Source organism: Scardinius erythrophthalmus (genome assembly GCF_964197995.2).
Source record: "Scardinius erythrophthalmus genome assembly, chromosome: 9".
NCBI classification, from domain to species: domain Eukaryota; kingdom Metazoa; phylum Chordata; class Actinopteri; order Cypriniformes; family Leuciscidae; genus Scardinius; species Scardinius erythrophthalmus.
Genome location: NC_138229.1, coordinates 12,283,945 through 12,309,583, shown reverse-complemented (window position 1 = coordinate 12,309,583; position 25,639 = coordinate 12,283,945). Strand labels below are relative to the sequence as shown.

Here is a 25,639-nt window from a genome sequence, read left to right as displayed (position 1 = left end):
TATATTCCTTGAGTCATACCAAGAACAACAATAGCAATAATGCTACATTTGGTCGAAATTGTTGTACGCCATTTGGAATTACATTGAAACCCTACTTTTTCGAACTCCTCCTAGACCGTTGGTTCAATTTGAACCAAAAACGGCTCTGACCATCCTCAAACCATGCCGGCAAAAAGTAATTAAGATTTTTGATTGACCAAACCATTCTTTAACAGCACCACCTAATGTACAATTGAATCATATTACTGGTATTTATCATTTTGCTGCTTGCAGCTATATTGTTAAATTGCAATAATATTTAACAACCTTACTGTTGTACTGTATTTTTGATCAAATAAAGTCAGCCTTGGTGAGCATAAGAGACTTCACACTGAACTCAAACTTTTGAGTGGTGGTGTACACTGTAAATCGATTTGTAGTTGCTTCTAATCAGGCACTGAATAGAGTATCCATTAAAAAAAGTTAGAAGGATTTTGTTGAGAATGGGGATAACATTTTGAAATGCATCCATTCATTTGTTTTCTCCATGGAAGAATGGAAGGTGGTTACTGCTGAGCTCTGTGTTCGGAGTGAATATATTATTCAAAGTATGAAGTCATTATTTGTTATTTTGTTAACCATATGTCCCACTTACGTTATTTTATTTGCCATGAATGTAGATAATAAACCATTATAAAGCCTTGTGAAATGCAAAATATGGAGATTAGATGTAATTGTCTTTATTCTAATTAGCAGCACTGGAAACAGTCTTGCAGATATAATATCCATAATTGCTGCAACGTGGACACTTACACTGTTGAAATTACTTTTGTGATTGAAAACATTTGGCTAGAGTCATTGTATGGGAGCTTAATTATTGTTTAAAATCATATTTTGCTGTAGTATCTCTGTCTGCGGCTGCAACAATTACAAATTGCTCTCCTAAGTTTTATTTATCTCACATATCATGAGCTTGTTTTTCTCTTTGTCATTTTTTTCTCTTTCTCTCTCTCTCTCCAGGCAACATCAGGAACACGGAGCGACTGAGCTATGACAAACAGCAGCACTACAAAATCATGGTGACTGCTTACGATTGTGGTCAGAAGAAGGCAATGGAAAGCGTTCCGGTTCACATTGACGTCAAACCAGTGTGCAAGCCTGGCTGGCAAGGTCAGTAGATACTACTAACCAAACATTGTTACCTCAACTTTCACTGTTGCCCTATTCCTTACGCCATTCAAATTAGCTGTGTATCCTGATCAGTTTTTTCATGAACAGCTAATATTTTGGTATTGACGCTGCTAATGACTCATGCAACTGGCTCAAAAAGGTCTATGGGTCCATTATTATTATTAATAATATTATTATTTTTAATAAAAGAAATTGTCTGGAATTGTCTGGACATTCAAAATATCCCCTTTTGCGTTCTGTAGATGAAGAACATACAGGTTTGGAATGACATGAGAGTGAATAAATGATGATGGCATTTAAATGTTTGGGTGAACTTTAAGTCAAAATCACTAAATAAAAAAAGGAGTTGTGAATCGACAGGGACTAAAAATTAGAGTCCATTTGAGATATTTGCGACTAAAGATAAAGACTACTTAGATGTGGCCTTGAAAGACCAAACAATAAGAAAGTCAATAATACCTGGTGAAAGCTATTTAATTTCCATTCATCTCAATGGTAGTTAGTCAACTCATGCAACTGGCTCAAAAAGGTATGTGGGTCCATTATTATTATCATTATTATTATTATTATTGTTGTTATTATTTCAAATTGTCATGTGGCTGGCAGTTGACTAACTTGAGATGAATGGGAATTCTAGAAAAACTAGCTTTCACCAGGTAGTATTGACTTTCTCTAGGTCTTTTAAGGCCACATCTAAGTAAAGTCTTTATCTTTTGTCGCAAATATCTCAAAAGCCCTTTAGAAATAGTTTTCAAAATGCTGAAGGTCTTTTGGAAATCAAATAATTGCATTTATATTTTTAAGAAAAAGTGTCACTTGTGGAATACAGGAGTAAATGGCTACAAATTATTGCAGGAAGAAAGAGTAATAGAGTGCCTAAATAGTAATTTTAATTTAAATAGTGTCTTGATATTCAGATAAAATCTCTCTAATTTTGAGTCCCTGTCGATTCACAACTCTGCCTTTTTTTATTTAGTGATTTTGACTTAAAGTTCACCCAAACATTTAAATTCTATCATCATTTATTCACTCTCATGTCATTCCAAACCTGTATGTTCTTCATCTACAGAACGCAAAAGGGGATATTTTGAATGTCCAGACAATAAAAGTCAATGGGGTCTGATATTTTGGACTGAATTTAAGTGTGAATAAAATTAACTTTAAAGAGAGTTGACCTGATTCATGTAAAAGATCTGACAAACGATTTGGTCAAATATCAGACATCACTACTTCTCTCATGAACATGCTAAAAAGAATTTAGGTTGATGTTAAGATTTTCTGTGAGGTAATGACTTAAATTGCAGACTCGACTTTCTGTCTCTGCCTTATATCCTCCCTCATCCTCCATCCACAAAATGGTCAGTATTGTGACTCAGCGGAGTAGTCTGTTCTCACTGACCTCTGTGATCCCTTGTTCTGTTCTCCTCTCGTCTGTGGCATACACTGTTAGTGGTCTTAACTAGACAGATCGATATCCGCGGAGTCCTCCTTCCCACAGGGACTGCACAGCAGCTTCAGCCTACAGTTTGTCCACAGACACTCACACTGACCTCTCGGAAAGAACCCATTATTGCTTTAATATCTAATGCCTACACGACAAAGAAGACAATACCTTTTACATATGCTGTGGTAATGAATTTGTTCTAAACAGTCAATGGGCAGAGAATTCAACATCATTAAATCGGAGAAAAGGACGAGGCAGCATTTTTCACAGTTTACCTTCTTTCACGCATCGATTGAGGTATGGAAAATGTCTGCAGATGAATTCAATTCGCAGGCATCAGTTGAGCCATTAAGAAGCGGGTGTCAGGGGCTCAAGAGACAGACGCCTAATCACTGTCATCTAAAATTGTGTTTCGAGCATGAAAAAAGATGGAGGATTTCTTTCTCTCTTCTGCCAGGAGGAGTTAATCAAACCCAAGTCCTTCTGATAAAGGAAACAACGTAACTAATTCAGTCCAGACAAAAGTCAAACTTTGTCAAACATTCAGCAGCTACAGTGTCAGACGTTAAATAATTCAAGACTTTTCATTAAAGGGATATTTCAAAATACAATTTTTTACTCATTATTTACCCAACCTAGTGTCATTCCAAACCTGTATGACTATTTTTATCCTACAAAACACAAACGAAGAAATTTTAAGGAATTTTGACTCTGCCCTATGTGTACAGTATGTACTGTGTATGTGTGTGTGAGTTTGTATATGTGTTTATGTATAAATGTAAATTTATTTAAATGTATTTAAATGTATTCATTATTTATCATTGTATGGAAAAAGCAGCATGAATAATATTATTTTCCCATTTTGTTCCATCAAATGAAAATCAGGGATTGAGGGTGAGAAAATGATCCTAGAATTGTATATATATATATTTTTTTTTTTCTAGTGGACTATCCCTTTAAGACGCAGATCGGTCTCTCTTACAAAATTCTCAAGTTGTTTAATTGGAGACAATTTTGCCATTCAAACTTTAATCCCAGCTGTTGTCACACATCTAGTCACATCTTCCTTTCCTCACACTTGTCAAGGTGACAGCATAGAAAGTGGGAAACTGTTCTGAGAACAGTATCCTGATTGAACCAATTAGAGGAAGTGTGTTTGTTATCTGTTTTGTAAAGAGAATTTGGTGTGAGGTGGCATGGATTTAGATGAGTTATTACCTGGAGAAAGGAACGCCGCTCTCTATGCCAAGAAGAGACTTATTCCATGAAAGGGCAGCTTCTAGTCTAAGCAAGCCAAAATGTCAGACTTGAGCGTATTAGCCACAAATCTTGTAAATCCTCAACCCTTTGCAATACAGTTTTCATGTTGGGGTTTTGGCAGTGATACAGTTCACCAAGCGTGTCTGTTTGACTCGGGGTAATACGGTTTTCTCGTGCACAAAGCCACAAAGTTTGTGTTCACAAGAACTTTCAAATCATTCCTGTCATACCTACTCAGTTTTTAGAGTCAGCAATGCTTTATTGCCATGATTATTCACATTTGCCATATTGACAAAGCTTTTTTTTAAATAGTTATAGCATGTATATAGAAAATAAACAAAGAGATTGAATTGGAATTCCTACAATTAGCATACGTAGTATTGTTATTTAAGGTAATCTGACTTTAGTAACACTGACACTAAATACTACTTCTCAATTAATATGCAACATTTTTTTTTAATTCAATATATCCTTTTTTTAATGTTTCATTTTACACAGTTTTTACTGTATTTTTGATCAACAACCACAAAATCCAGCCTTGGTGAGCAGAAGAGATCTCTTTCAAAAACATTTTTGTTTCTTACCAACCTCAAACTTTTGAACGGTAGGAACACTTCTCAGATTAAAGTAGTTTGATTGGCATGGTAAAGCATTTTTATCTTTTTCTCTCTCCTCAAGCACTCCTCGTTTGTCCCAGGGTCAGTATTGTTTCTCAGGTGAAGGCATCATCTAAAACATGATAGGGCCTTAAGATGTGTTGACAGTCGCTGACAGGCTCCTACGCCCAGAGAATAAGCAGTCATTTGCTGAGAGATTGCATGGCTTGTGTTCTCCGTTTGATTCATAATAAGTGAGGTGGAAGTGAGGACTCAGTGACGACCATGACAGGCACCGCAGAGGTGAAGGGCGAGGATTTCTAGTTGTAACGCTTCCTGCTTGCATAAGCGTGTAATTGGGAAGCCACTCTTTGTCTCTGGTCAGATCCCGTCTGTCAACACTGATCTCTCCATATCTCCGTCCATCTTGCTGAGCCATCCACTGAGAGTGACAGATCTCTCATTTAGTGCCGAAGCCATAGAAAACTCACACTGCCAATCAGGTCTACACTTGTACAAGCAGTGTACATGACGTTTTCTGAGGGAAAAATGTTATGGATCGACATGGACATTTCGACATTTTATCGGCATTTTATCCACTAGGAATATAAGGTGAATACTGACTGAGTGAGAGTAAAATAGATACTAGATATTTGTAGGTCTGGACCACCTCCACACATATGCCTTCGATGAACACAGGCTGCAGGTGGGGCCTCGCTGTCCGGAAGTCGACCACCATCCCTTTAGTTTTGGTAGTGTTGAGCTATAATGCCTAAATTGCCAAAGTAATGCTTAAATTTGTTACCATAATATGATAGGCTGTGCCGTTTAAGTGACGGAGGAAGTGCAAGTTGCTAAGATGAAAGATGATCTACAAGTAGATTGTAAAGTCTACCAGGGGTGGGATGGGGTGGGTTCTAGATTTTTATAGTTGCTTTTTGCTTTGTATTTTTGTTTTTCTTGACTTTAAAAAAGAAAACTCAATAAACAGTTGTTGACTAACAAAGAAAGAAAAATGATAGATTGTGATAAGTATTTTATTTCCTTTCATTTTCTACTTTGTGTTGTGTTATTTTGAATAACCTTCTTGTTCACTTTTAAATTTTGTCAATATTTTGTCATGTCATATTCATTGATTTTAGTATGATTAAAATGGCATGCAATTCCCTTCCAAAAGTTTATAAAATTTTATATTTTTGCCATTATCAGCATAAATCCTTATAATTTCTTGGCATAAATGCATTAAATAAACTTGCATTTAATCAGAAATAATTAATTTATTTGTAATTAAATATTAATGACTATATAAATATAACAGGTTTAGTCATTTTTCCTCAGTTCCTAGTCATCCTTAGTTTCCTTGGTTGTTAATTAATTTGTAGGAGCGTAAATTAACAACCAAGGAAACCTGTTACATTTATATAGTCATTAATATTTAATCAGAAATAAATATATCTATGTGTGTGTGTGTATATATACAGTGAGGAAAATAAGTATTTGAACACCCTGCTATTTTGCAAGTTCTCCCACTTGGAAATCATGGAGGGGTCTGAAATTGTCATCGTAGGTGCATGTCCACTGTGAGAGACATAATCTAAAAAAAAAAATCCAGAAATCACAATATTTGATTTTTTAACTATTTATTTGTATGATACAGCTGCAAATAAGTATTTGAACACCTGTCTATCAGCTAGAATTCTGACCCCCAAAGACCTGTTAGTCTTCCTTTAAAATGTCCACCTCCACTCCATTTATTATCCTATATTAGATGCACCTGTTTGAGGTCGTTAGCTGCATAAAGACACCTGTCCACCCCATACAATCAGTAAGAATCCAACTACTAACATGGCCAAGACCAAAGAGCTGTCCAAAGACACTAGAGACAAAATTGTACACCTCCACAAGGCTGGAAAGGGCTACGGGGAAATTGCCAAGCAGCTTGGTGAAAAAAGGTCCACTGTTGGAGCAATCATTAGAAAATGGAAGAAGTCAATCTCCCTCGGACTGGGGCTCCATGCAAGATCTCACCTCGTGGGGTCTCAATGATCCTAAGAAAGGTGAGAAATCAGCCCAGAACTACACGGGAGGAGCTGGTCAATGACCTGCAAAGAGCTGAGACCACCGTTTCCAAGGTTACTGTTGGTAATACACTAAGACGTCATGGATTAAAATCATGTATGGCACGGAAGGTTCCCCTGCTTAAACCAGCACATGTCAAGGCCCGTCTTAAGTTTGCCAATGACCATTTGGATGATCCAGAGGAGTCAAGGGAGAAAGTCATGTGGTCAGATGAGACCAAAATAGAACTTTTTGGTCATAATTCCACTAAACGTGTTTGGAGGAAGAAGAATGATGAGTACCATCCCAAGAACACCATTCCTACTGTGAAGCATGGGGGTGGTAGCATCATGCTTTGGGGGTGTTTTTCTGCACATGGGACAGGGCGACTGCACTGTATTAAGGAGAGGATGACCGGGGCCATGTATTGCGAGATTTTGGGGAACAACCTCCTTCCCTCAGTTAGAGCATTGAAGATGGGTCGAGGCTGGGTCTTCCAACATGACAATGACCCGAAGCACACAGCCAGGATAACCAAGGAGTGGCTCTGTAAGAAGCATATCAAGGTTCTGGCGTGGCCTAGCCAGTCTCCAGACCTAAACCCAATAGAGAATCTTTGGAGGGAGCTCAAACTCCGTGTTTCTCAGTGACAGCCCAGAAACCTGACTGATCTAGAGAAGATCTGTGTGGAGGAGTGGGCCAAAATCCCTCCTGCAGTGTGTGCAAACCTGGTGAAAAACTACAGGAAACGTTTGACCTCTGTAATTGCAAACAAAGGCTACTGTACCAAATATTAACATTGATTTTCTCAGGTGTTCAAATACTTATTTGCAGCTGTATCATACAAATAAATAGTTAAAAAATCATACATTGTGATTTCTGGATTTTTTTTTTTTTAGATTATGTCTCTCACAGTGGACATGCACCTACAATGACAATTTCAGACCCCTCCATGATTTCTAAGTGGGAGAACTTGCAAAATAGCAGGGTGTTCAAATAGCCTACTTATTTTCCTCACTGTATATATATATATATATATATATATATATATATATATATATATATATATATCACATGTGTATATATATGTGTGTGTGTATTATGTGTATTTGATGAGCGTATGTGCGGAGAGCATTCACTCAATATTATTATCTCATTTTTGACAGAGGTGGCTTTTAGAGGCTTTTGCATCGGAGGTCTTCATATATATTATAGCTTTTTTGTTCCTTATCAGTACAAAGTCATCACAAAATGATGATGATTTATGCTGATAATGTCCAAAGCCTCACTTTGCCTAGAACGTTTCCAAGCTTTTGAAGGGCAATTTAATTTACTGATGAAAATGTGGAAAATAGCAAAACAAAAATGTCAACCTGTAACATCAACAGCATGTTTTAATTAAAATTGTTTAATTAATCATTTAACACATTCTGAAATGGTCAAAAACAGAGCTTTGGTTCAAATGCAGAACTGCACTTTTTAAAACTAACAAATGTCACTGTCAGTGAAACTACCATTTTAACTTTGCTAGTAAAATGTTGAGTAATATCTATTTAGTTGAAGTTTCCTTTGCAATACATTTCACTCAACCAGTATAACATTGAATCAAACCACACTTGTAAAGTAGATGCTTTACTTAGAAAATTCTAGGTAATTAATACAATAGTTATTCTAGATATAAAGAGTTACAGTAGTTGTTCTAGATACTGGTACAATACACAATGACGGTAACATTTGATGGATCATTTTTGGAAAATAAACTCCAAATGTCACAAAATGGCAAGTTGCTGATCCTAACAACAAAAGCAATGATGAAATAGTGTAAATACAGCTGGAAAACTGTGAAAAATCAACCTCATTAATTATTCATGGCCCAGTGCATGATGGGAACACCAGCATCAGAAAATCTGTAACGAATTTACTTCGTTTTTTTTTTTTATTCTTGCCTGAACTAACTTTTTCATGTAAATTACATTGTTTTTTTCTGTAGCATTTACTTGACCACAAAATCATTTTTATCAGTGAGAAGGGTTTGAATCTGACCGGCATCATATCCTGATCTTTTTCCACTTTTCCGCTCTCTAATAGTTTCCTGTGACACTCCACTACATAAAATTAAAAGAACCCCATAAATTTACAAATGCACCACTTTCAGTCACATAATTAGCATTACAGTCATCCGTGAACATCTCAAGGCAGTTTAATGGTGAAAACACTGTGATAGAAATGAGGTGAGTTTCACCTCTCATGTTTCCCTTTTCTGCACCATGTCATCCCCCAGCAACCCTATTATTTTTCCATGCTTCGCTGGGAATCCCAGTCTTTTTTCTTTTTTTTTAATCCAGCAATTCCATTGGTAATATTAGTCCCTCCGCTGTTCTGCCACGACTTTTTGGTGTCTGTGGCATTTGTGAATAAGCAATGGATGTTTAATGCCGCAGTTAATGTTAATCCTCACCCTGAGGTCCTGAAATGGTCTTTCTATTGAACAGAATGAGCCTGGCCTCTGGCTTTGGTGTGTTTGGATAATCAAGGGAATTATTCACTCTCCAGGGAGTAGATGAGTCATTACGCAGCACACACACAACGTTGTTTTGATTCCGTGCTTCAGAAAGCGCTGTGTTCCGTAGTCCTGTTGCACATGCTTCCCTTGAGATGTTGGATTAAAAGCAGACCCAGTGTTTTAGATTGTCTTTAGGTGTTATCACGAAACTTTTCATAAAAGTTTGTTTGGTTGAGCTATAAAGCCTTTCTGCTCCGCTTATCTGGGGCGGAACGGCTGCCTCAGATATTCATGAGGAACTTTTTTAAGACCTCTTTTTCTCAAAAGGAGGTAGAGACTGAGACCTGTGGTACTGTACTGTCGCTCCATTTTATCCACAGTAATGCCAATGAATAATGTAATAAGATATTCAGTTAGGGAAACGGGCTGAGGGAATATCTCTCAGCTGCGGTGAATACAAAGCACTTGGTTCTCTGAATTATACAGAGAGAGAGTCCATAAAGGCCAGCTAAGAAGAGTGAGATGTTTTATCTTTTATCTGGCTATTCTTACTCTTGAGCTTCATGTTTTATAAAAAGCTCAAGAGTAATGTAACATGCATGAACACATATTAAAGCACATAGTGACGTGTTAGCCTTGACCAGGAGGAAAACATGTCAAAAAGAAAATAATTCATCATAGATTCCTTATTTCCTTTGACCTTACTGTTTGCTTTTAACCATCGCTTTCATCACAATTGGTTTTACCTCTCCATGTTTGTACTGAAAGATAAAAAAGGATTCAGCTCAGATGTACAAATCTGATATGCGACGACCACAGATGCTGTAGCGACAGTAGAACTGATATGAAAGCAAAATAGATTGTGTCTCTCAGTGGTTTTAACTTAAATGGTGTTGAAAAATTATGTCAATTGATGTGATGTTAATTACATTGTGTAATTAATAATAAATGTGGGAACAGAAAACAAGAAGTTCAATATTGAGTATTTTAAATTATTTGTGTTGTTTTTTGTACTACTACTACTACTAATTGTTATTATTACTAAGCAATAAATAATTAACCAAATAATGTAGTTTAAAAATGCATAAATAAACTATGTAATATGGTTTATTAGCCTAATTGTGGGCTGTTTGAATCAAGGAGGTCTATAGTACCTGTAGAAAACCACCTATTAGCACTTGTATATAGTATTTATATTTATAGTTACACAGATTTTGTCTAACATGTGTTTTCCTCGCAGGTTGGAACAAGCGTGTGGATTATGAACCTGGAACAGGCAGCAGGCAGCTGTTTCCCAAGATGCACCTGGAGACCTGTGAGGGCCCTTTATCTTCAGTGAGAGCCATGGTGGAGCTACAGACCAGCCATATTGGAAAGGGCTGTGACAGAGAGACCTATTCTGAGAAGTCTCTTCAGAAGCTCTGTGGTACGGTCAACTTCTGCACAAATCATATTCCATTCAGTCCAGAACTGTCTTGACTTGGGTTGATGAGCTTAATGAGTTTAATACAATTCACAAACTTTAACATTTGCTACAGGAATGCTCAAAACAATTCACTAGGAAATAGGGATGCACAGTATTATAGGTTGTATAATTTGTTTCATATTGGACATGTAACAGTGGATAATGAATATTTAATTGTGCATGCACATTTCCCTTATTTTTACATTTTTAATTACCATTGCCATCAACTAAATTAATCTTTGAAAGCATTAATAATTTAATAACACTGTTAAATTTAATTTTAGCAAATCACAGCATGAATATGGTCATATGCCTACTGTAGATTGCAATTTTTAATGTCCAAACATTTTTAGCTATCAAAACAATTGATTTGATTTTAGTTTTTAATGTTTTATTGTTAACTCTTTCCCCGCCAGCGTTTTTGAAAAAAAGCTTCTTTGATCATTTTCACAAAAGTTTAATGGCTCCCAGAATATTTTGTTGTTTGAATATGATTGATTGATTGAAGTTTGTGTTGAGCAACAAAAAAAAGAAAAAAACATATATATATATATATATATATATATATATATATATATATATATATATATATATATATATATATATATATATACATATATACTGTATACTAACACAATATACATAGATATATAGATATCTATACATATACATTACAAATAAGTACTAAACAAAGTATACACTGTATACACACATATACTGTATATGTATATGTATATATAAAATACACATATATACACATTACAATTATGATACACATATCCACACACATCTGAACACACATATCTGAACATGCAATATATCAAGAAATATATCAGACAGAAAACCGTCTTATTCTGTTTCATAAAAAAAGCAACATTTTGTGCAACAAGCTGAGAAAATCATGTTTTTGTCCAAGACTAAGTCTGGATTAGATTCAGTACGACGATCAAAACATAGATGGAGTAGATCGAGTCCATCAAAACCCCCAAAGGTTCACAGTCCTATATAGCTCGCCGTGGGTCGATATTTCATTCGGAAACATTAGGCAGTTTTGATTTTATATGCTGTTTAATGTTGACGATCACGTTTTTTCGCGTTGATGATTCACTTGTTTCTGCTTTTTCTTCACATGTCTTTTGATCTGGAGATTCTGTACTCTTTCAGAATATGCCTAATAGCTCCCCCTTACCGTATACATGTAACAGTGAAAACACAGAAAGCCCAATTCCGTCGATGACAGGGAAGCGTCGTCTCATAAATTACAGAAAATTATGTCAACGGCGGGGAAAGAGTTCATTTATTTAGACAGAACAGTGTAGAATTTTAATGTTGGTCATTTATTAGTTATAAAACGAAAATAATTATCATATTATTAGTATGGAGATAATTTTATCCCTGTTTATCCATACAATTCACCTAACCATATCTCAAGATTTTATTCCCTATATTGCATGTCCAACACACTTGTAAATGGGTCATAAAACAATATTCACGTTCCTCAGTAAATCAGTCATTTTAATCTGATGAAAGACTCTTTGAGGCTGATATATCATGAAGTCAAAAGCGTTCTGGCACTGATTTGTGAAGCATTAAGTGTGTTGATCTTTTTACTGTCTTGGCTCTCTCTCAGTAATTATCATTTCCCCTGTTGGTGGCAGTTGCTTTTGCACAAGCACTCTGTACAGTTAACGGAAATAAGTGTTTATTGTTTGAAAATAGGAATACTTATAAAGTGTTTCTGAAATAGACAACAAAGCTGCCAACCCAATATAATATATATACCTGTATATTTTTTAAAGCGGATCCAAATCATTTAGATAAATGTATGCATTATGGGAATTACAAAGTCCCAATGTGAAATCATTGGTGCAACCTTGAAACACAGACATTTTCTGTTTATTCTTGACTGGACATTTGATAACATGAGCCGCCACTGAGACTCACGTAGTGCTAGACATTGCTTGCGTAATGAAATCTCATTGACTTGTACCTTTACGGTATTTCTGGAAATGGATCCTCTCAGAAGAGCTCAGATGCTCACTCGGAGACTGGCGGTGAATTTATCGTCCAATATCGATTGGCTGAAATAAATACTGCATAGCTTAAAAGCAGCGGCGCTGCCATATTCTCTCTCGTTTCTGTCTCTCTTTGGGCCTGTGGCGAAGTGAGTGATGTGGAGCTGTGGAATGAGAACACGCTGCTCTGACATCGGCGAGGCTCATCGCTCATTCTGTCCCTCTGTGCTGGCCGTCCTGTCACCCCTGAGTGAGGAAAAAAGATTCAATATCCTCCTGTACTCCCAAATAAAACACGCAGAGAGAGGCATGAGTAAGCGTGGGCAGGAGGGAGGAAGACAGGAGGCTAATCAAAGATTGATAGGTGGCACTGCTCTTGCATATTTAGGGCATCTGTACTAGACTTGTCCTCAAAGCGAGTGTGCCCACAATTAGTTATATCTCAGAAGTTTCTTATACTGCATGTTTTTAAAGGGAGAGTTCACTCAAAAGTGTAAATTCTCTCATTATTGGCACATATTTATGGCATATGCTTCCCAAGTGATGATGAAGCCAAACTCAAACTCTTTTAACCCGCATTAGCACCCTTAGCTTAACGTGTCAGAGTGTTGCTAGGCCACGAGCAATGACTTTTATGAGACGATCGCTTTCAGAAATGACATTTCAGTCAGGGTTGAATGTGCGTCTCGGAACCAAATGTTATTTGCTTTTCATCTCTAATTTGATTTGAAGTGTGCTGTATGCACAGTATATTTGAATGCCAGGGCAACTAAAATGATTTTAACTCTTTGTGACAGACAGCTTGTAATTTTTCATCGCTGCCTCTCGAAGTAACCTGAACTAACCTTTGTGCTTTTATCTCCACAGGAGCAGCCTCGGGCAGCACAGACCTTCTCCCGGCCCCCAGCGCATCCACAAATTGGACGTCCTCTTTGCTGACTGACAGCGGCCGAGACAGCGACCTCATCTTTAGGTTTGATGGGCGACAGGCGGCCAATATCCCAGAGTGGGTTGTGCCACAGAACTTGACAGATCAGTTTACCATAGCAACATGGATGAAGCACGGGCCAAGTCCTGGACTGAGAGCCGAGAAGGAGACATTGCTCTGTAATTCAGATAAAACTGGTGAGCTTTTTGTTGTGTTGTGACACTTATGAGGGGCAGGGTCTTCGATTGAGAAGGGTATACATGTAGGGTACTTGCATTTTCTCTGTGCTTTCTCTCTCTGTATAAATATTAAAAAAAATCTATTATTATTATTATTACAGTTCAAAAGTTTAGGTTCAGTAAGATTTTTTTTTTAAAGCTACACTGTGTAATTTTTTTAGTTGATTCTTAGCAAAAAACACTTAGTTCTTTCAAAAATATATGTGCTCATTAATGTATATTTACTTCTTTCAAGTAATAAAGTATTCTCGTAAGTTTATAATCTGCCTTTGAAAGTACATACGGGTGAGGGGTTCGAATGCCGGTCGCCATGTTGCCCCTCCATCTTGAAACTTCATTAGCCAAAGAGGGACATACCTGTAAATTCAAGCTTTGCCTTTCGCGCTTTACACTCAGTGACACAGAGACGAATGCGAGGGGGAGATTACTCGCGACTGCCGGCAGATTTGAAAGATTGCTGATGCAGGATCACGCCTATTTTCGAGGACATGTAGCAGAGTCGCCAAGGAAGCGAAAGAGAGAATTAAAACGTCAACGCGACAGGCAAATCAGCAAGACCAAAGTCAATAATACTGGAGTAACTTTTCCCAGATGGAAAGAGCTCATGAGGAGCAAAGATTTTAAAACGGTCGCCGAAGTTGCCTGCTTTCTTCTCGACAGGTAATTCAGTCTATTTGTGTAAATTCAAAGTTTTATAGTTGCTTGTCTAACCATAGCATGGTTGTGCATAACGCCAGAATGACCTCTATAACTTGCGTTACTTTTCCTCGCGTCAATGGTGAAAAAGTATTGTTTACCTTGTAACATAAATCTGTGCTGCGACGGATCACAGGTGATAGTTTTAAAGGCGCAATTGGACGAAGTCGAACCTGAAGCCATGTTAATCTTGGAATAATACGGCCACCGTAGGAGTTAAAATGCCCTCGAAATTGAAAGGAACAGAAACTAATATTCACTGGATAGTCATATACAAATTCACTGATAGATCGAGATGGTCCTCAATGCAGTACAAAAGATCTGGGGGGAGGAGTCGGATCCAGATCCAGATCCAACTCCTCCCACCTTACATACCTAAACCTACCCAACTCCACCCCCTGATCCCTAGACCCACCCCTAAACCTACCAATCTCCACCCCTTATATGAGATCCGACTCCTCCCCGCGGATCTTTTGTACTGCATTGAGGTGCTACTGGCTAGATCGGGGAAAATATCACACAGTGTAGCTTTAACAATGTTTTTGAATGAAGATTCTTATGCTTGACAAAGCTACATTTATTTGATCAAAAATTAAGTAAAATTATAGTAATATTGTGAAATATTATTACCATTTAAAACAACTGTTTTTTTGGATATATTTTAAAATGTATTCAAGTGATGGCACATTTTCAGCATCGTTACTCCAGTCTTCAGTGTTGATCCAGTGTTGACTCACATGATCCATCAGAAATCATTGTGATATATTGATTTGGTGCTCATTAAACATTTCTTATTATTATAAATGTTGAAATTTGTAGTTTTGCGTAATGTTTTGGTAGAAATGTTTTTTTATTTTTCCCCCATTATTCTTTGATGAATAGAAATTTCTAAAGATTTTATTGTTACCAATGTCAATGTATTTACTGTCAGTTTTTATCAATTTAATGCATCCTCGGAGAATAAAAGTGTTAATATTTTTTGTTAAAATATTGCTGACCCCAAACCCTTGAATGTTAGTATATATGTAGCATTTTTACATACTGTATATGAAGAGTTCAGATGCAAAAGCTTCTAAATGCCATCTGAAATTTTCTTCTAGAATGATCATTTTTATCAAGCTCGTATATTTAAGTTCAGTAATTTCACTTAAATGGCAATTAATAGGTAATTTTCATTGCCATTTAAGTGAAATTACTGAACTTAAATATATGAGCTTGATAAAAATGATCATTCTAGAAGAAAATTTCAGATGGCACTTAGAGGCTTTTGCATCTGAACTCTTCATATATTTGTATGTACTTCTCATCCCATGCTTTGACTCCAGAATTTCAGAATGACCAGAGCAGCGTTTGAGATTCAATGCGATGAAATTGGTCCAGTGATATTTTTTCCGTTTATTATGATTTGAGACAGTCATGTTACGTTTTGATGTGCATCTTGGCATTTATTTAGCAATTGTGCTCTGAGTTTCCATTCTGCTTCTTTATCCCAAAAGTATATGTGAATGGAAACCTGGCGTATATCAGCTTTAAAACAATAAACCAATCAGAGGAGGCCTTTCACAATTATATGGAATATACTGAGGTGTGAATTCACTAAACGGTTGCAAAACACGTACAAAATGCATAATTGCTTTAGTGAATCAGACGTTAAAATAAGCCTTGCTAATAAACAGTGGCATTAGCATGCAATAACTTCCTGTGTGTAGGCCCCCTACACTCTCAGAAAAAAAGGTACAAAAGCTGTCACTGGGACAGTACCCTTCAAAAGGGTACTAGTATGTACCATTTAGGTACTAATATGTACACTTTTGGAACTAATATGTACACTTTTGGTACCATTATGTACCTTTGAGGGACTAATATGCACTCTTTAGGTACAAAGGTACTGCCACAGTGACAGCTTTTGTACCTTTTTTTCTGAGAGTGTATAGTGCTAAAATATTTTAGATTACGTCTACAGTTTCCAGGTCTGGTGGCCTAGACAAGATGATCAGTTTGATAGAACTGAAGAGATCAGTGGTACAAAATGTGTCAGACTAACCCGAGAAAAGTTTGATCAGTACCATACGATGCCCAGTAGTATTAGGGAGAGAGATTAAGACTATGGATTAGATCTGGATTAAAGAGTGGTTCAGAACACAATTCTCTGGAGGTTAAAGGGAAACTCTAGCCAGGAAGAAATGCAGTGCGACTGTCAGTGGCCAGTTCTCCGAGACCGAGTGGCCCTGATTGGGGCCGGCTGCTTGGCAGGACTCTTTCGAGTTCATTGATCCCAGGCGTCATGTTGAGTGGGTGTGAGACTTAATCAATTTAACACGCACTAAAAGCAGTCACACGAAAGACAGCGGGCAGTGTTGAGGTGAGTAGAGAGGGGCGCCATGTGGAGGAGACGTGGCAGCCACCTTGATCATTGAGAGGTTTCTGAGAAAGAGCATGAAAGCAGTCCAGACATGCTTTGAGCGGAGACATGTGATGGACAGTGGAACATGTCAATATCAGTGGGAGAAGAGAAATCTAACAATTGTCTCAGATTGAATGGCAGCTCTCTCATGCCCTTCCTGTTAGGATTAACTTTATAACAGGTTGACATTTGGTTTGGATCAAGCTGGAAAAAACAGGTTATACTAGTTTAAGGTGGTCAAAACACAGTTTTTTGCAGGTAGCTAATAGTTGTCACCTCTTTAATCATGATGGATTGAATTCTGGCTTATAGCATAAAAGGGATAGTTCACCCAAACATTTAAATTCTGTTATAATTTACTCACCCTTAAGTTGTTCTAACCCTGTGAGAAATGTCTTTCTTTTGCTGAACACAAAAGAAGATATTTTGAAGAATATGGTTAACCAAACAGTTGCTGGGCCCCATTGACTTCCATAGCATTTTTTTTTTTCTTCCATATTCTTGTGTTTGGCAGAATATAGAAATTCATACAGGTTTGGAACAATTTGAGGGTGAGTAAATGATGACAGAATTTTCATTTTTGGGTGAACTATCCCTTTAAGCTGATCATTATTTTCATGTTATTGCCGATGACTGATAATTAGCTGAATAGAATTTTCTAATATTCAATCTAATTTTTTAAAAATAAATAAAACTAAAATAATTTAAAATGCGACTAGTGAATTTAGGCTGCTACAAGTGGATTTAGGCGTCACAATATTATAATGTACTATACAATATGAAAAATGTATATTTATTTTGAAATTGGCTAAAGATTATCATTAACGGTGTTATTCATTTATTAGTGTTATAAGGTTCAATTTCAAGTGTTAAATGGATGGGAAAGGTAATGTATTATGAATTTTCAGCAGACATAACTGCAGTCTTCAGTATCACATGATCCTTCAGAAATCATTCTGATATTCATTTTATTTTAAAAATGATGTGATCATTTCTGCTATTAATATGTTTAATGCAATTATCTCAGCATTCGTTCGTGAGAAAAGCAAGAGAGCGCAGCCAACCAAGGATGGTCCGCATGCAGGGCTATCCTATGATCACCCAGTCTTAAATTTAAGTGCTTTTAAACCATTCAAGCATGATAAAGATGCAAAAGAGAACTCAAATATGTACTGGCACACTCTCTGTGAAGCAGCTCTCTGTGAACACATACATAGAAAGCCACTTCTCAGACAGCGTGCCAGTAACAATTTGAGTTCTCTTTTGAGTCTCAACGCTTTTTAATGAAAAAAAAATCAACCCTACTCAGAATTGTCAAAATCACTGTTTTTGTTGAGTATCCTCATGAGCACAGTCTAAAGTGAGTTGAAGAGTCATAAATGAACATAAACGTTTGGACGAAGATCGGATGTGTGCCAGATCTGTGTATAGCAATTTATTTGAGTATGATTTCGTACTATTCATTCATTAGTCAGTTCATCCCTTGTCTATTCCCTTTACAGTTTCTGCAGAATTACTTTTCATTTCTCTCTATGTCAAGACTTTTCTCCTCATCTGAGGTCTAATCTAATGTAACAGTCCAGGCTGGAGTTTTTTTGAACATGACTATGCAGTTTTAGACAAGGTCTCGGAGCTAGACATGGAAATCTATAAAAGTAAATCTTTAATCAACATGAAGTTCTTACTTTGACAACCATTGTGAGTTATTTCCTGAGAGTGATGTGTAAAGAAAAAAAAAATTATTTGTCCTGTGTCACAGTGATGCGTAATGCATATACAGTAAGCCTTCTCTGTGTTTTGCTTTTTTGCAGAGATGAACAGGCATCATTACTCCCTGTACGTGCACAACTGTCGTCTGGTGTTTCTGCTGAGGCGAGACTTTATTCAGCTGGACTCCTTCAGGCCAGCAGAGTTCCACTGGAGACTGGAGCAGGTGAGGGGCCCCCGGGTGCCTGTCACACATGCCCTTCAACATCACAACCAGCATTCTGATAAACAGGATGGGAAAAATGCCACACTGATCTGGCTCCATTTATAGTAATCACTTGTGAAGTGAAGTCCGCTCTGTATAATTTTCAATTACCTGTTTTTGAATTATTCATTATCCGTATGACTGATCTTTCCATTGTGACGAGTGATCTGTCACTGGTAAAATGATTATTATCAGAAGGACAAATTGGAAAGCTGACGCAAAGACAGCACTCGCGTTTTCTCTCCCACGGCTTAGTTGGCTCGTATGTGGCTTGTTTGTGTTTGGAAACGCACTTGATTTTCTCAAATTTTCAACATTTCCCTTGGCTAATGTTGAGTGCGGACTAATCTTTTGATTGAGAGCACTGTGTGTGTGTGTCACCATGCCTCTCAACGTCTGCCAAGGTGAACAGAAAGCCGAGGTGAGACACGTGTAATCAGTATGAAAAGCTCTCCACAGCAATGACCTCTCGCAGTGAACATAATGATAGCCCTTCGCCCACGCCAATCCTTAACCGCAAATTACATGCACATACACATTCTCACATCCAGACGTGCACTAGCGCACACACAACTTCTCAAGCCTTTCTGAGCTGCTGTAAATGGACAAAAAGTTAGATGTATATCTATTCAGTAAACAACCGTATATGTTGTTGAAATGCTTTTTTCGTTCTTTTCAAATACACAAAACGGGTCGATGTCTGAGAGGCCTTTGATCAATAGTCCAGATCAATTACTGTAAGTAGAACTCTGGAGTGCACCGGCAAAGCAGGTTTTGGTCATAGTCCAAATTCATGTGAGTGCTACAATCTTTTGCAGTTGTTTTGATCAGCCGAACTATGATGCGAAGAATTTGGCCTCATGAGTTGCATTTGTTTCCTCTCTGTGGCAGTTGTGGTTAAAGATCTGGGCTGGGTGCCGAAAGCTCATACATTTAAATCCCTCATAGGACAAGACATGAGCTTTCGCTTTTGTGCCCTTGAGCGAGGCACTTAACCTCAGGTCGCTCCAGGAGAACTGACCCTGAAAAAGGGGCGTTCACACTGACAGCGATTTGCAGTGACAAAGCTATTGGAAGGCATTCGCTTTCAGTTGCCGATTGGAGGCTACATAAACAACAGAGACTGTTAGCAACACTGACGATCAATGTTATCCAAATATGTTGCAATGCGATTTGCCTGATGATACAGTTTAGCCGTTACTAGCTACTAGCAACCAACAGAACAGCTACTTGGCAAATCTTATTTAAAATGTGAGCAACCCTTAATAAGTAAATTGTAAGTCACTTATCAATACTTGTTAAAAAGTTTGGATGGACTGAAATTCTGAGTTCTACACAGATTTTCTGCTGTTTTCACTGGTATTTATTGTAGGATAAGGTTTTTTTGTTTTGTTTTGTTTTTTGATAATCCAGCCCTTGTATGTGATTGGTTGCTTTACATGTCATTTAGGCAGTAACTTCCTGTCTAAGTTGGTGGTTCTTGGCCAGAATAAGCTGCAATATTGTTGTCATGTTATTGTCAGGTTTGGCTACACAGGACAACGTGCAACAAACTTAATTGGGCATAAAAATTATATAAGATAAATAACTGTTTAGAAATATTGATATTTATTGCACCTATTTATTCATATTATTTGCTTCCAATATCAGTTTGATACCGATATACATTATATATCGATATACCGATATAACAAAATATTTCTATTTCAAATAAATGCTGTTCTTTTAAAAAATTCTATTTGTCAAACAATCCTAGGGATTTCCACAAAAATATTAAGCGGCACAACTGTTTTTAACATTGATATCAATAAGAAATGTTATTTGAGCACCAAATCAGCATATTAGAATGATTTCTTTAGGATCATGTGACAATGAAGACTAGTGATGCTGAAAATTCCGATTTGCCATCAAAGGAATAAATTATATCTAAATATATATATATATAAAGATAAGTTATGTTAAGTTAAGATATTTCACAATATAATTTTTTGATAATTTGATTAAATACATGCCTTGGTGACACTTCTTTCAAAAACATTTTTTTTTTTTTTTAAATAGAATAATATAAGACAACATGACATCCAATCCCAGTTTTTGTTTGTTTTTTAACCAGCATATGATTATTCTATGGAGGCGTAAAGTCAATGTTCACTGCAGTTATAATGACAATAAACAAACAGTTTAGACAGACGACTGGTTCTGCCTCAGTGTTCTTGACGGCTGTACTTAGTTTGTTACAGGTCAGAGAAAATGTGCTCCTTTCAAAGCTTCGGCTCCTTTCCCAGGGCCAGGCAGAGCTCAGCAGGTGACGAGGAACACAAGTAAACAATATGGGGTCAGTAGACAGGCTGCCATAAAACAATGTCAGCTGCAGAAGGAGCCGCGCTATACCTACAATCCTGTCAACATCCACCACATAAAACACTGTAAGCAAAACGTCTGACTTCCACACAGCTGTTGGTTTGCTTCTCACATATATGCTGTGGTATTCTCTGTATATCTTTTTTGTACATTTATCTTTCATGGCCACTTTGTTGATTTTTGTAGGGAGGAGTATTTCTTCCCATCTGATATCTGCTTGTAAATGAAAGCGCGTGAAAAGGCGAGAGCGAGAAAAGGTGTGAAAGAGCTTGTTTACACTTCAGTGCATTTTCTCTCTTCCTGTTTTTCCTGCCATGTACCTCTTCTCCAGCATGGTTTGATAATGGTGTCTCTCCAGCTTGGAGGCGGTAAACAGAATATGCTCGCCTTGATCTCGGAGCACAGCACAGCTCTGTTCCCAACATGAGACACATCTATTTTTCTTTCTTTTCTCTCTGCCCTACCTCTGACTACTTGCCATTGATACCTAAACAACAGATTATCCTGTTGTAAATGTCATCGTAGTTAGTTTGGCTTTTTCTTTAATCCCATCAAACACACTTTTGACTCTTGGCATAGCGTCTGGTCCACTTTGCAGTTTTTTCTGGCCAAGAACAGCCTACTTAGACAGAAAGAAAGGGTAAAGTGACCAGTTTGTTGTTTTATGTGACATTTAAGGGTGGGTTATTCTAAAATCAGTGGGACATATTTTATTGTACTGTACAGACTTTTATGTTATCAGACATTAAAACACACAATTAAGAGACACCGTTCTCTTAAGGATGTAAACAAACAAAAAACTTCTACAATGTTTATCTCAAGTTCATCTAAAATCTTAGATAGGTTTTGCTTTTCTGTATGTACACTACCATTCAAAAGTTTGGGGTTAGTAAGATTTTGTTACGATTTTAATACCTTTACTTTTGCATTAAAGGGATAGTTCACCCAAAAATGAAAATTCTGTCATCATTTACTCACCCTCATGTTGTTCCAAACCTGTATGATTTCCTTTCTTCTGCTGAACACAAAAGAATATATTTTAAAGAAGGTTGGTAATTAAACAGTTGCTGGTCCCCATTGACTTCCATAGTATTTTTTTTCCTACTATGGAAGTCAATGGGGTCCATCAGTCGTTTGGTTACCGACTTTCTTCAAAATTTCTTCTTTTGTGTTCAGCAGAAGAAAGAAAGTCATACAGGTTTGGAACAACATGGGGGTGAGTAAATGAGGACAGCATTTTCATTTTTGGGTGAACTATCCCTTTAAGTACATCAATAATGTTACGAAATATTTCTTTTTCAAATAAGTGCTGTTCTTTTTAATGTTCTATTCATCAAAGAATCCTGAAAACAAAACAAAACTGTATGATAGGACACACACACACACACACACACACACACACACACACGCACGCACGCACGCACGCACGCACGCACGCACGCACGCACGCACGCACGCACGCACGCACGCACACACACACAAAGCAGTACAACTGTTTTCAATTTTGATGATAATAAGAAATGTTTTTGTGCACCAAATCAGCATATTAAAATGATTTCTGAAGGATCGTGTGACTCTAATGGCTGCTGAAAATTAAGCATTACTATGTCAGAAATAAATTACATTAAAAAAGCTTTTAATAAATGCAGCCTTGGTGAGCATAATAGATTTCTAAAAAAAAAAAAAAAAAAAAAAAAAAAAACCACATTAAAAGATTCTTACTGACCCCAAACTTTAGAGTGGTTGTGTAACTTATTTATCTTATTTTAAACTTTTTTTAATTAATTTGTTTATTTATCTATTTTAACTGCTTTTTATCCTGTTCCTGCCATGAAAATAGGGATAGATGCTGAAAACAAATGTTGTATTTACATCAAATTAATAAAAAGTAATAGGTAATTATTACTCAGAAAACAAAGATAAATATTCAGGTTTTCCTCATATAACTATTTTGCTTGATACCAAGTGCTTTCAATGCCACTGATCAAATTATGGCAAATCCAGTGACTAATTATTCCACTAAAGCACCCACTGTATCAACCCAAATCTTTGACACAATTTTACTAGATTCAATGCTACAAACTTCAATATTCAGTGATTAGCCCATCCTCACCAGCGCTCTTTAAAAGCAGGAATGCAAAGTCGCTGCTTGTGATTTTGACTAGATTTTTGCCATTATTATGTGTGATATACATCAGATGATCAGTGAATGGTCCATAAGAGGCCGTGTTATAGGCTAAGATTATGTGAACATGCACATTTTTGATGTTGTGTCAGGTTTTTTTGTGCAATGAGACCCACAGACGCACAGCTTGCTAATACCGTAATGTGAGAAAGTCACATTGCACAAGATGCTTGTCGGCTGAGTGAAAGTATGTGAATGTGTTTGTTGTCGTGAAGTGAGGGAGGGGCCGCAGGTGCTGTGGTATTTCTGTCACTATGGCAGAGAGCTGATCTAAGGCACCTGTAGACCATCTGATTGACGCTGCGGTCTCCACCCCAGCCTAGCGGCCTGCGGCAATGTGAGCGTCGTGTTCTATTAAGGACCGGACATTGATCTAGTCAAATAGCTTTGCGGTGATAGCACAGAAGACACACTTTAAGTTGGAGAGAGAGGAAGAGGGAAAAAACACACTGAGTGTTGGCTGTTGGGCATCTCATCCAAATGCTGCTCTTTGCAGTCTCATCAGCACTCTGAGAGGACACTCAATGGCTTCCGCTGCAACTCCATTTAGCCCTATTGATTTTGCAATCTTCCTCACACCTGCCTCTTTAGCTCCCCCCCCCCCCTTCTTTTCGTTGAGAGGAAAAGAATGATGGAGAGGGAGGGAGTGATGCCAAGTGAGAGGAGGGAAATACTTGATGGGGTTTATTCTGTACTATTTGTCATTTTTATTGCTCACTTACTAACTTTGTTTCTCTTTGTCTCTCCTTCTATAACCAGATTAGATGTATGAGTTTCCACTGGAGTTTCAGAGTAATGCCTTTTAGATTATTGTTGTTTAAAGGAGTGAACTAAAAATGAAATTTTGTCATTTATGTTGTTCCAAACCTTTTTGCTGTTATTAGAATTTTTTCAAATATTTTATACAGCTTTTTGCCATCCATAGTCATCTTCATTTGTATAGCGCTTTTAACAATGTAGATTGTTCCAAAGCAGCTTTACATTGATAATAGGAAATTAAAGTAAAGTGTTTTGGCTTTTTAGCAGCTCTAGAATAAAGTTATTGTCCAGCTAAAGTTAGTTGAGTGTGTATCTGTAAAGTTCCAAAAAATCACCATAAAATGTGTAGAACAGATCAAAATGTAAGATTCTGTCATAATTTTTTCACCCTCACTTCATTCCAAACCTGTATGACTTTCTTTCTTCTGTGGAACTCAAAAGAAGAAAATTTTAAAATAATAATGATAGGCTGGGCCCGAATATTCAAATATTATTCGATTTGTATTCGATTTGAAAATTTGACATTCGAATATTCGTTTTTTTTTTTTTTTTTTTTTTTTTGCATACCTGGAATCCCCCTCGAAACTGTTCTCATTCACGCTTGAATATGTTTAACACTATAAAATCTGGGGAAATACAATACTCTTTTTTACAATTATCTTATATAGCCTAGCCATTTTTAATAGGATGGACAGTTGAAGGAACCCAACCTCGTTATACTTAATAAATATATTCTTGGCCTACTAAAGTGTTCCTACAACGGGAGTTTTTCTTGATTTAAATTTTGTTTTTTCTTTATTTAAATTTAATTTTTCTTTATTTAAATTTAGTTTTTTCTTTATTTAAATTTAGTTTTTCTTCATTTAAAATTTGTTTTTCTTTATTTAAATCTATCCTTTACTGTGTCAGCAATTTGTTAGTCAGAAAAATATTAGACTACCTTAAAATCATTGCTTAAGTTAACAGACCTGTGTGTGTGTGTGTTTTATATCACTAGCGCAGTGTCCGTTCTCGGAGCATACAAGCCCTGCCCACGTGAGGCGTGGGCTTCCCGCTCGCGCTGTTCTGTAGTTTATTAAAAGTTTATTAATTCTGAACGTGTCACGTCCCGTGTGTCCATCTATATTTTTACCAAATGCGACACTGCACTCCCTTGTGAAATCGATTGGATGAACGGTTCTCGAAATAATCAAAATGCAAACAGACAGACAGACACATAGAGATTCCTGCCTTTATTAGAGAGAAGAATATGTTCAGCCCCCTCTCTCCGAAGTATTCGATGTTCTTTACTACCGAAGCTTCGAAACTCAAAAAATGGTATTCGGACCAGCCCTAAAATTCTCTGTATAGACCAGAGTTGCCCCAACTTTTTACTATAAAAATCAAAAATCTAATTTTATTGAGGGCTGAAAGTATTGTTGATTTATATTCAATTATATTGTATTAAAATGTGCATTTTTAAAATCAAATTTATTTAGTTTATTCTCTACATTTCTAAATTCAATGCAAAAAAAAAAGTAAAACAAAAATATAAATAAAAAATGAAGAGTTGATTCAATGGCATGGTTGTGATATGGTATGGCA

General features: G+C 36.8%; 1 protein-coding gene across 1 annotated transcript in view; it reads left to right on the top strand.

Annotated features, from left to right (window-relative positions):
* The window catches only part of clstn2a (calsyntenin 2a), a 232,778-nt gene that overhangs the window by 168,930 nt on the left and 38,209 nt on the right, over window positions 1–25,639 (top strand). Inside the window, exons 5-8 of the mRNA XM_081375476.1 lie at window positions 1,000–1,149; window positions 10,272–10,457; window positions 13,379–13,636; window positions 18,590–18,711. Coding sequence (XP_081231602.1) covers window positions 1,000–1,149; window positions 10,272–10,457; window positions 13,379–13,636; window positions 18,590–18,711 — 716 coding nt within the window. The remainder of the gene's footprint in view (window positions 1–999; window positions 1,150–10,271; window positions 10,458–13,378; window positions 13,637–18,589; window positions 18,712–25,639) is intronic.